The sequence below is a fragment of the Hipposideros armiger genome, unplaced genomic scaffold (assembly GCF_001890085.2).
Source record: "Hipposideros armiger isolate ML-2016 unplaced genomic scaffold, ASM189008v1 scaffold_29, whole genome shotgun sequence".
Taxonomy (NCBI): domain Eukaryota; kingdom Metazoa; phylum Chordata; class Mammalia; order Chiroptera; family Hipposideridae; genus Hipposideros; species Hipposideros armiger.
Genome location: NW_017731379.1, coordinates 2665543 through 2677254, shown reverse-complemented (window position 1 = coordinate 2677254; position 11712 = coordinate 2665543). Strand labels below are relative to the sequence as shown.

The following is an 11712-nucleotide window of genomic DNA, read 5'->3' as shown; positions in this document are numbered from 1 at the left end:
GCAGCCCAGCTCCAGGTTGAGCTGTCGTTCAGCATCTTAGCTGTGGAGGGCAGTGTCACTGGCCCTCATATGTGGGATCCGAACCGGGGCCCTCTGGCATCCCAAGCGAATTCTTAACCATCGCGCCACTCGGCCGGCCCTATTTATTTTTATTCTTTTTGTAGCTTCTTGAGCCTATGCATGTTAGCCATTTAATATCAGTTTTTTCTAATTAATTCATTTTAAGGCTATACATTTTCTTCTAATTACTGTTTTAGCCACAAACATCTTGAAAGTATTGTAATTGTGGTTCATTTCTAATTCAGCATTGATTTTCTTTTAAACCCCATAATATTTTACAGTTTTCCAGTGTTTAGGTGTTATACATTTGTTGTTAATAATATAATTTAATTGCATTGAGATTGGAGTTTATGTCTGGTATGATTTTTCTTTTGCAGTTTACTGATTTATTTATTTATTTATTTTTAGTTTTGTAAGTTCAGACTGCTCTACAAGCAGCAAAGTAGGAATACTTTTAGGGAAAAACCCCAAATAAACCAGTTAAGACCAGAGTATCTGTTTGTTTGTTTGTTTGTTTGTTTGTTGACATAGTAGATAGAATACCTTCCATGTATAGTAAGATTAAACTTTTCTTTGAATTTTGTGCTATTTTGTCATATTCAGAAATGTTTTAAAATGTTTTCGCAGCCACAAATAAGAAGAGTAACTCACCTAAGCCAGCTCGGTCCAGTATCGCAGGTAGCCTATCACTTCGAAGAGCAGTAGACTCTGGAGAAAGTAGCCATTCAAAGGGAGATTGTCAACCTCTGTCTGAAGGTAAATTTGGAGAGTTCAGAATGTAATTTCAGTGGATAGATGTCTGTTACTCGAAATTTGTCTTACAGTATAGCTTGAGACCTTTAAAGGCACCAAAAATGCTGAAATTCAATTTGAAAGTTCTTTGATCTCACAGCAGAACTGGCTGATTAATAAGAAAATGCAGCTATTAGATTGCGTATTCTGGACTCCTTAATTTTACATATTTGGCATCAAAAAGACTGGGCTATCTTTTAAAATTATTTTTGAGTTTTCCTGAAGTTTAAAAATGTATATTTAATGAGACCTTCTATAGTGGAGATTGAAGAGAGAACTTTGTATTTGTTTGGGTTTTTTTCCTGAATATTCTCTTCCTTTCTGCACGTTCCCCAGGAAGCTGTCAGTCTGGGAGCAGGCACAGTTCTCCCCGAGCCTCGACACATGGCAGCATTGGTGATATTCTGCCAAAATCCGAAGACCGGCAGTGTCAGGCTTTGGATTTGGATGCTATTGTGGTTACAGTTATCAATGGCTTACCTACTGTTGGGAAAAGGAGAAAAACGGTCACTGTGGGGTAAATTAAGTTCTTTTGTTTATTAATGGTGTAATAGCTAATAGCTTTATAATGAACAAAATAAATTTCCACTGTTAATTGTTTAGCCGACAGAAAGTTAATTTGTTGTATTAAAATGTAACTTTGAAAGTATCAGAAACCTTTTTTTTTCCTTCATGGAATAAAATAGTACCAGAAGTTTAGTTTAAATATGTTAGAGCTCATTTTCACTGAAGTTAGGATAATAATGGAGTGAAACCTTGTATGAACTCTGCCTTGTGAGATTTTTTTTGTGTGTCAGCTTTTTTTCCCATCTGCCCCACACTTTTGAAGGACATTTGTGCTGGGCTGTATTATGTCTCATAGGTCTTTTACACATACTTTGTAAGGAACAAAGCACTTCTAGCAATTTTATTGTAACACTGATTTTATCTCACCTTTTTTTCTCTCCTCTTATACAAGTGTCCTCAAAACTCATAGTTGGAATTTTCCCAAAAGGATATATATGGTAGTCAACACCTTAATCTTTCTCTTAGGAAACAAATTCAAATCCCAGCCATCTCAATTTAACTTCCATCCCCTGAAAAAATAGAGTGGTTGTAGAATGTATTGTATATGAATTTGCTAGATGAGCCTTAATATCCATCTGCTGATCTATTTTATGGATATTAACTACATTTCTAAACTTAATGTAATAGTTCTACCTTGGAGACTTTGAAAAGAACTTTGAATTAAATTTAGGGAAGATTTACATCTCTTAAGTTTACTTAATTTCATACAGTTTTAAGATCTGGGCAGTTACCAAATCTGAAAGGCGAGCTGGCGGTTTAGTTTCTTGTTAGCTCATGTTTAAGCAGTGGAAGGTGTTATAATCATTGGAGATTATCTTGTCATCTTCGTTCCTTAGCCTGATTTGATACATATCCCTTTCAACTTGAAGCTGCAGCTAGCTTTTATATTTATTTGTCATGGAAATATTTAACTGTGCCTTTAGTCATAAAGATTAAATGTATATAAACATACACTTTTTTCTAGACTGTAAAATCTTTTATAGATATCTGCAGCTTTTTTAGCTGTAACCTGCATTTTACAGTTAATTGCATCTCCAGCCTGGCTCCTGTGTTTTCCCGCCTGTGTCTTTTTCATTGCCTGATTTAAAATAGTATAAGCAAAAATTTTAAATACTCAGTGGTTAAACAATTAAGTGAAATTTTCCCCATTTTTGCCTTCTGTCTGCTTAGTTTTCCAACCCCCTGTCCACACACGTTCCTGCTGTTCTTAATTTTTTATATATGGTGTGTCTTCTCAGTTTTTATGCGCATTTTAGTAACGGTGACCACATAGCTTTTTTAATACAAAAGGTGCACCTTGTTTTCTCAATAATGTATGTCAAAAGTCTTTCCATATTAGTGAGAACATATTATTGAGGACTTTTGTTTATTTTTTAATTGGGATTTTTATTGAGATAATTGTAGAGTCACACCCAGTTGAAAGAAATCATACAGAGAGATCCTGTGTTCCTCACTCGGTTTCCCCCAATGATAACGACTTTCAAAATTGATAGCCTATCACAACCAGGGTATTGACATTGATAGTCCCCCATTCTAGAAACTTCATTGTGAGTCTGCTAGTGAATTTTTTAAAAATCAACTTGAAATTTAGTATTAAATATCAGTGACATATACCATACTTAGTTTTTGTTTTTTTAATTTTTTTTTTAAGATTTTTATTAGGGAATTGGGGGATGGGAACAGCGCTGGGGAATTGGGGGAAGGGGAACAGACAAGTTGCTGTCGTTTTGTTCTTCAGTCTAGTTGTGGAGGACGTTGCTTCACTGGCCCAAGTTGGCACCATCATTGCGCTCTTCCCGGGCGAGGCAGATCAGTCGCCGGCTTCTGGACGGCCGCTCACGCTGGCTGCTGGCTACACACGGTAGCCCATGGCAACCCACTGCCACAGGGGCTGCAGCCTACGCCGTCGCCGGTGACTCATGGCAGCCCAGCTCCAGGTTGAGCTGTTGTTCAGCATCTTATCTGTAGAGGGCAGTGTCACTGGCCCTCACATGTGGGATCCGAACCGGGACCCTCTGGCGTCCCAAGCCAGCTCTTAACCATCGCGCCACTTGGCCGGCCCAATATACCATACTTAGTTTGATGCTCAGTTTCAGGACAAGAAGAAAATATAGATTACTGTATCACTGACTAGCTATACAAAAATATCAGGTTGTCTTTTCCCTCTTGTAGGGCTGGTGCTAAAGGAGGGCATCTAGAAGGAATGCAAATGGCTGACTTGGAAAATAATTCTGAAACGGGGGAATTGCAGCCTGTACTACCTGAAGGAGCGTCAGCTGCCCCTGAGGAAGGTAAGGAACGATAAGTCATAATGAGGTGGGTGGCGGGAATAGTGATCTTCCTTTGGTGTTGGTGATGGGGAGTTGTTGGTTTAATAAAAGAGTTATTGACACATTGCCTACTATCTGATGTCCTTTTTCTGAACACAGCATTTATTGTGCTTCTGAATTTGATTTATTAGGACATTAAGCACAGAGAAAGGCAAAATGAATAATCGACTACGTAAAAGGACATGTCTTATTAGAAAAGACATTTACAGGAGGGAAGAATCTGCAGATCGTTCATCTGCTCATTCAATAAATATATTAAGCCACCTACATGACAGGCATTGAATTTTTGCTGGATGATGCAAAGATGAAATTAGATATGTTCACAGTCTTGTGGGGAAGACATGCCCCACAACAACTTATTAGAATATTTAAGTGTTAAGTACTTCATCTTTTGAAGTCAGTTTTGATTAATGTTTGTAGACTGCTTTGCTCTTACAGCATTATTCCAAACTAACCATTTAAATAACCCTTTATGGTAACAGACTTCCGATCTACCAGTTCATTTTCAATTACATTTCTAGTATTCGTCTACATGTTCTAAGTTCCATATGCTTTATCTAAAAGCATAGAAGACACTGTAATTTTGAGTAATAGAAGGCGTTTGAAACAAGGCTTATGTATGTTGCCCTTGCTGTGTCCTTTTTGTTAGCAAAAAAGCATGTCAACTTTCTAAGTGATATTTGACATTGAAATTTCTTTCATTTCTCAGTGAAACCCTGCCACCTTCCACCTCTGCACTTATTTGAATTTCAGTGATGGATGAATTATAGCTCAAAGCAAATATACAGGTGCCAGCATCTACCCTGTGAGAGTGTGTGGATGGTGGCATTTGCAGGTTTTTCAGTTAAAGAACACTAAACATTGTGGTCTTCCCTCTTAGTTGGTGCTATTGTGGCGGGTAGCATTATTTCAGTAGAAGAAATTAAACGGAAAGAAAGTGTTGATTTTAAATGAAGTGTTGATTGTTAAAACATTAAGAAAGAAATAGTATGATTGACCTTTATAGAAAGGACCTATAGGGATTAGCTAGTTTCCACGTATTTATATATACTGATTATAAATTATAGTGGCTTACATTTTTGCAGCATGTGCTGGGATTCTTTTATTCATGCAGCATTTATGAAATGCCTCTAATTGCACGTGATGCTCATGGTAAAGTAACTTCTGAACCAAATTTTTAGTTGAGGGTTTCTCTACCTTGGCACCATTGACATTTTGGGCCAGATAACTCGGTTGTAGGAGGCTGCCCTGTGCCTTATAGGGTGTTTAGCAGCATCTTTGGCTTTTAACCACTAGATTCCAGTACTCCTCTAAGTTACAATAACCAAAAATGTTCAGACATTGCCAAATGTCTCCATGGAGGCAAAGTCATTCCCAGTTGAGAGCTACTGTTTGAGTTGAATAGCCCTCAACCATGGGTGACCAGAGTGGGTCACAGTTACAAACGGTAGCGAGTTGTAGGTCTGAGGTATACTGGATATATGTGTTGGTGGTGGTGGGAAGGGGACAGGCAGAACAGTGGAAACCACCGGTCAGGCGTCAGAGAAACTGGGTAATAGCTAATTATACTATGAGTACTGTGATAGGGTATATCAGAGCTTAAAGAACAGGTATATAATAACAAAAATAATAGATAATACTGAATAAGTCTCATTACATATTAGAGACCCCTAAAGACTTCACCAGTATTATCTTATGTTTTTTCAATACAGTCCTACATGGTAGTTACTTTATTATCTTGACTTGACAGGTGAGAGGCTGAGGCCTAGAGATGTAACTTGATGTAACTTATCTTACCCAGAGTCACAGAGTTAAAATGGAAGGGCTGGAACTTGAACCCAGAGCCAGTGCTCATAACTATCACCTAGTCCACTTTTGGAAAAATCATCCTGAGGGATGAACAAGAGTTAGTCAAGTAAAGATGGGCGAAAGATGGCGCCAGAGTGGAGGCCGAGGCCATAGCATAAAGAGTTCTGTTGTATGTCTTAGTTAGAATTTGGACTTTGTCCTTTGGGATCTAAACAAGAAGTGAAATAATAAAATGATGTTTTTAAATTCCTACTCTAACTGCATTGTATGGAATGGATTTTGGGAGGTGGAGGTGAGGTGTGGAACTCTGGGGACAAGAAAACTGGTAAGCATATTAAATTAATCTAGGTGAGAGATGACTTGGACTTCTTAATTTCAGCCTTCAACTCACAAATTCACATTATCATAGCAGTTTTTCTATATAATTAGCTAGTTAGCACACACACACAAGAATCCTGGAAGTTTTGACTTTAGTTTCATTTCTTATTTAAAGTTGATCATTGGCAGCTTATCCTAAACTGGACAAAGGCATTTGCTTGGCCACATTTAAAATCTGCTATGGACTTGAAACTGGGGGATTTAGGGCCAAGTGGTGAGTGGTACTCAGTAACACATTTTCTCTCATGTAAGGAGTGTTGTGGTACAAAGCACCCACGCTCATTAAGAAGAGTTGCTGTAAACGTGCAAATCAACAGTGTCACAGAAGTACACCCTTGCAATTTGCTGGTTTACCAGCAGAGCCTCAGGATAGGCAATAAGAAGGAGACTAACTGATACAGTGGACAGAAGGAGCTCTTGTGCTTTTTGGAATCTGCTTTGTTTGTGAGAGGAGAATGAGGCTTTACTCACTGCTGTGGCTATTATTCTATTATATACATCAGCAGGAGCCAGTTCTCAAAAAACCGTTACTTTTCACACTGGTAAGCCTTGGTAGAAAGTTGAGTGGGTTTCTCTTGTATCCATGCTTAGGGAAAACAAGGCTCGCTATTTGAGCAGAATACCTAAGAGAAAATTTTCTGTGTCAGATCACTGTGGGTGGGTGTCTCTCTCCCTGTCCTCCTCCCCTACCCATTCCTCCCCTTCTCTCTTTTTCAAGCTGTCTGAAGAAGCTTTAAAGTAAGACATTGTATATATGACTAGGTGGAAATTTGGGACTACTAAAGTGGTCTCTTAAATGTTCTTGAGCATCAATAAAATGTGACTTTTCTTAGACATAACAGGCATCAAAGCAGGCTTTTCCTTTCTAACTGGGACCATATGGGACAGGCTAGTATTAATCTTCTGCTTAATGGCCTGATGCTGAGAAGATTGACTCCCCCATCCCATCCCAGCCCCTGATATCTTACAGAGCGCCTGCCTGCCGGTAGGTAGACCAGTTTCTTCCTTGGTCTGTCTAAAACTGGAGACTGTGCTCTGCTTAAGTGACTACTGAAGTAACACAGGTCCCTTTCAAATAAGTCACAGATATCAAAACACCCATCCCAGGGAAAGCCATGGCATACCTGTTACAAACCTTACTGGCAGCCTGTCTTAAGGGGAATACAAAGCCTGATGCTCTGGCATTGCTGATTTGTTTTGGAATATTGTTTAGGAGCTTTTAACATAAGTTACAAAAACTCAAATCAGTTGGCTTAAACAATAAGGAAGATTTACTCGCTTGTATTAACAAGAAGTCTCACCTAACTGTGGTAGCGCAGTTTAAGGGTTGGAGAAAGTAGCCATTCGCTGTCCTCAGAAACTCGTTTTCCCCCATCTTGTACTCTGCCACTCAGTGAGTTGGCTCCGCTTCCCTCAGCACGGGGAATGGTTGCTGCAGTTCCAAACTTTACATGGAGTCAGAACAACTTTCTGGAGGGATTATGTCTATGTATGTATTTATCAACAAGGAAAACCTTTCTCAGAGAACCTCAACAACTTCCTAACTTCCTCTTATGTCTTATAACTAACTGGCAAGAAAAGGAAATTTGGCAAAGTTTAAACATTTGATCTCCCTCCCCCCATAGCTACGTGGTATGATACTGAGGTTCTGTTAGAAAGAGGAAGGCCAGTGAAGCATTAGTGTGGGCTGTACCAGGTGGTCACTGAATGTATTTAGGAAGCACCTGACATTTGAGCACCTTTAAGTAAGGGAGTTGTAACTCAGAAGTTAGCTTTGGACAGTACTGACCGTAGAGTGGGTGCTCAAACAACGTGTTAGGCAATCGTACAGAAATACGCTATTTCAGATTTTACTCTGATACCATCTCTGAAGCATCTTACATTTAATGGTACCTTGTAATTACTATCAATGACAGCCAGTTGTGTGAAAACCTATTGACACCTGGTGAGATCAAGAAAGGTCCAGTATTCAAATTTCTTAGAGTAGGTGAAATATCACTAGTTTGCTTTAATCATGACTTAATGCAGTGAGTAGACATTGCAATATCTGGGGCAAGGCACAGCAAATAGCTTGTGAGCTGTTGCTTGACAGCAGCTAGTCTCATTTCAAAAACAAGAAAGTAGTTGACTTTTTATTGTGTTTACTCCCTCTCAGTGATTGATGGCAATTTTACTGATCTTTTCAAAGACCTTATTTCATTGATTTCTTTTTGTACAGGCCCTGTTGATTTAGTGGTCCAACTATTGGGTTGTCAGGAAAGTCATGACGTATTTTTCTATGTTTTTCAATGCAAAAAATGTGTCATGACTTTCCCGACGACCCAATGTTAAGCTAAGGTCAAAAGACCAATTTGCCTTTTTCATATATTCACAAAGCTTGGGAACGTCCAGATCTTAGGACTTGATAAAAGACCAAATAGTGTTTTCATGCAGGAACTCTTTCCCAGTATTTCTTGGGAAATGCATGTTTTCCTGAATCCTAAGAAGCATGAGTCAAATAAAAAATTGGAAAAGTTCTAATTCTCCAGTTAGAGTTCATCTTAACAACCATCACAGAAACATTACTGGTTTGAAAGAATCCACTTATTCAAGTTGAAAGTAAAAACTGGAAATGCTGATACCTGGAGTCAAAGGTTAGGATTAATAGAAGCACCTTGGGAAGAAGCCATCAAACCAGTCCTGGTTATAGCTGTTGTCATTTTATAAGACTATTCATTGCCCTGAGTGCTGGTATACAACTAATAATGAGTTTATACTATACTTTATAGGAATCCTGTGAGTGGTGTTCCAAGAAATGGGAAGTTTTGGAAGCAAAATAATTCCTTAAATTGGCATTTTCAATATATGATTCTACATAGTACTATAAATCTTGCTAAAACTTCTAAATGTTACATTACTTGAATACCACCCAGTAATGTTCACAGCATTTTCTAGCATTTGAATATTTATTGTCGGCTACAGTTCTTGGAAATATTACAAATTAAACAATTTTTTAGAAGATATAGTTTCAAAAATGTATTTCAGGAATAACTTGAGATTTTGGGAATTCCAGAGAATTTTTAATTTTTGCTTGTGAATCCTGAAGGTTAGTATCTGTCAGGAATTCAGAAACACTAGTACCAAGGCTTAAATTTGTGCCTAGAATTTCAAGAACTCAACATGGGTTTCAGTATTTCAGCAACAGTCCCATGAAGGGCCACAAGGTGGTGGTGGTGGTTCATGGAAGTAGCTGGTTTGGTCTCCAAAAGTAAGTGTCACTGTTCACTCTCTAGAGCAGTCAAGTTGTTTTTCTTTGCTACATTCAATGTCTTCTAAATATTTAAGGGAGAAAACTGAAGAGAAAGAATTCACCAGTGAAGCCATCTGGAGCTATGATTTTCTTTGTTAGGATTTTTTTTAAACTACAAATTCTATTTCTTTAGTAGTTATAATACCCATTCATGTTATCTATTTTTATCTGAATGAGCTTTGGTAGTTTGTGTCTATCGAAGAATTTGTCCATTTCATCTATGTTCTTGATTTCACTAGCATTAAGTTGTTTATACCATTCCCTTATTATCCTTTCAATGTCTGTAGAATCTGTAGTGATGTACCCTTTTATTTCTGATACTGGTAATTTTGTTTGCTTTCTTTTTAACCTGCCTAGAAGCTTTTCAATTTTACTGATCTTTTCAAAGACCTAATTTCATTGATTTCTTTTTGTATTGTTTTCTGCTAAGTTTTCTTCTGTTCTTTATTTTCATTTACTTGGTCTTTTTTTCTGGTTTCTTAAAGTGGATGCTTTGATCATTAATTTTAGACCTTCTTCTAACCATTTAATGCTATAAATTTCCCTTTAGCACTGCTATAGCTACATCTGAGAACTTCTGATATGTTGTATTTTTATTTTCATTCAATTCAGAATGTTTTTCATTAATTTTGGAAAATTCTCAACCATTTTCTCTTAATATATTGCCCCTACTTTGTTACTTTTGCTATCACTATGGCAGTCTATTTGAACCACTCCCTGATGAGTCAGAAAAAGAGCAATTTCTTAATCCTGAGGCGCCCAGACACCGGAATCCAATTTGCAACCCCCTTACAGTTTTTACTGGTGATGCATAGAGCCCCAGGCTGAGTCAGAGTCCAGAGTCCGGCAATAACATTATCTTCAAACAGACCAGACCCCAGGAAATGATGTCAGATTGTCAGCCCTCAAACCTGCCTGAAGGACTCCCCCTTGCCTATATAAGAAAAAGCTAACCTAAAGTTGGGTGCAGTTGTCCACTGCAGACTCTGTCCCCACCGCCCCCCCCCCCACACACACACACAGCCTGCTGGCGCCTTTTTCCTTAAACTTTCTAATTTCTATTCCTTTTGAGTCTGTGAATGCTTTCACTTTCTGCAAATGACCAGGGGCTAATTCTACGCCAGAACACTCCCTTTTATCCCCTTGTTTCTTAATTGCTTTTTTATAATTTTCACCTCATTTTTCTCCCTAAATTTGTCTATTCATGTTTTAATCTTAATGACTATCTTTCATTTCTAGAGAGTCTGCTTAGTAATTTTTTAAATATCCTTTTTGTTTTCCATGTTAAACAGAATTGTGTAGTGTCTTACAGGTTATTTCATTTTATGAAAAAGTCATGTATTGTCCTATGTGTGTACCTCCTTGACTTTTACTTCAGGTGGATTGTCTGCCTTGTTTTGGAAATTTTGATTGGAACACACCTTTTTGAGACTTTTTTTTACTCCTCCTGGAGAATTCTTTTTTTCTTTCTTTTTTCTGTGATACTTCTTGTGACCTGGATTGTGGAAGCGCCCTCAAGAGGTTTTTTCCAAAAATGTTTCAAGAGTGTTCACGTGCATTTTTATATCAGCGTTACAATCTTTGTTTGATAATTTCAACATCTCTGTCATCTCAGCATTGATGTTTGTTGATTGTCTTTTCTTGATTCTTAATATGCTGAAGTAATTTTAGGTTGTATTCTGGACGTTTTTAATATGATTTTATGAAACTCTGGGTCTTGTTTAACCGGCCAATTTGGTGGTATTTCAAATTCTGGTTTATACCAATATGCTTGTTCCTACTTATTTTTCAGAGCCCTTAAATAGCTGCTTCATGCATGCGTGATAGCTGCATTCAGTGGCAAGACTGGGTGGGATGTGTTTACTTCACCTTACCTAGAACCTTCTCTCCAAAGGATTTTACATTGGCTTTGTTCAAATAACACTAGCTCCTGACCAGTTTTTATGTTAACTTCCTGAAATTTAAACCTCAACTTTAAATCCCAAACCTAAATGAGGCACACAGGCTTTAGTTTGCATTCTGAGGTGAGCTAAGCCCAGAAAATACAGAGAAAATTCCTTGTTGTCTTCCAGTGCCAGTAGGCAGACTTTGTCTAACTTATTCTTTCAATACATATTTTAGCTTTATACAAGGAGTGGAGTTTTAGTCTCAGTTTCAACTCCATTTCTATGGTGGGTCCACATTTTTTTTTTTCTATCCCCAAGGGAGTGGGAAAGACACTCACATCAAGCTGTGTGGACAACTGCGTCATCTGACCCTGCTTTGTTTTGGCATCTAGATTTCCCTTCTTTTAAATGTGGCTGTTCATTAAAATAATATTTTAAGTTTATATTTTATCTACCATTTATAAGGATTTGTAGCAGAAAGATTTTCAGATTTTCTTGATCACTGTCTTGTAGGAACAAATACTTTCTATAGATTTTTTTTCCTTTTAAAAAATCAGCTGATAGGCACAAAAACAAAATTGGAGGCACAAATGGGATAGAA

General features: G+C 37.8%; 1 protein-coding gene across 4 annotated transcripts in view; it reads left to right on the top strand.

The window, feature by feature from the left end:
• TRIM37 (tripartite motif containing 37) overlaps positions 1-11712 on the top strand; it is a 123570-nt gene that overhangs the window by 77292 nt on the left and 34566 nt on the right. For all 4 annotated transcript variants that reach the window (XM_019636709.1, XM_019636707.1, XM_019636708.1 and 1 more), the window contains exons 20-22: positions 688-816; positions 1189-1369; positions 3592-3710. In XM_019636709.1, coding sequence (XP_019492254.1) covers positions 688-816; positions 1189-1369; positions 3592-3710 — 429 coding nt within the window. The remainder of the gene's footprint in view (positions 1-687; positions 817-1188; positions 1370-3591; positions 3711-11712) is intronic.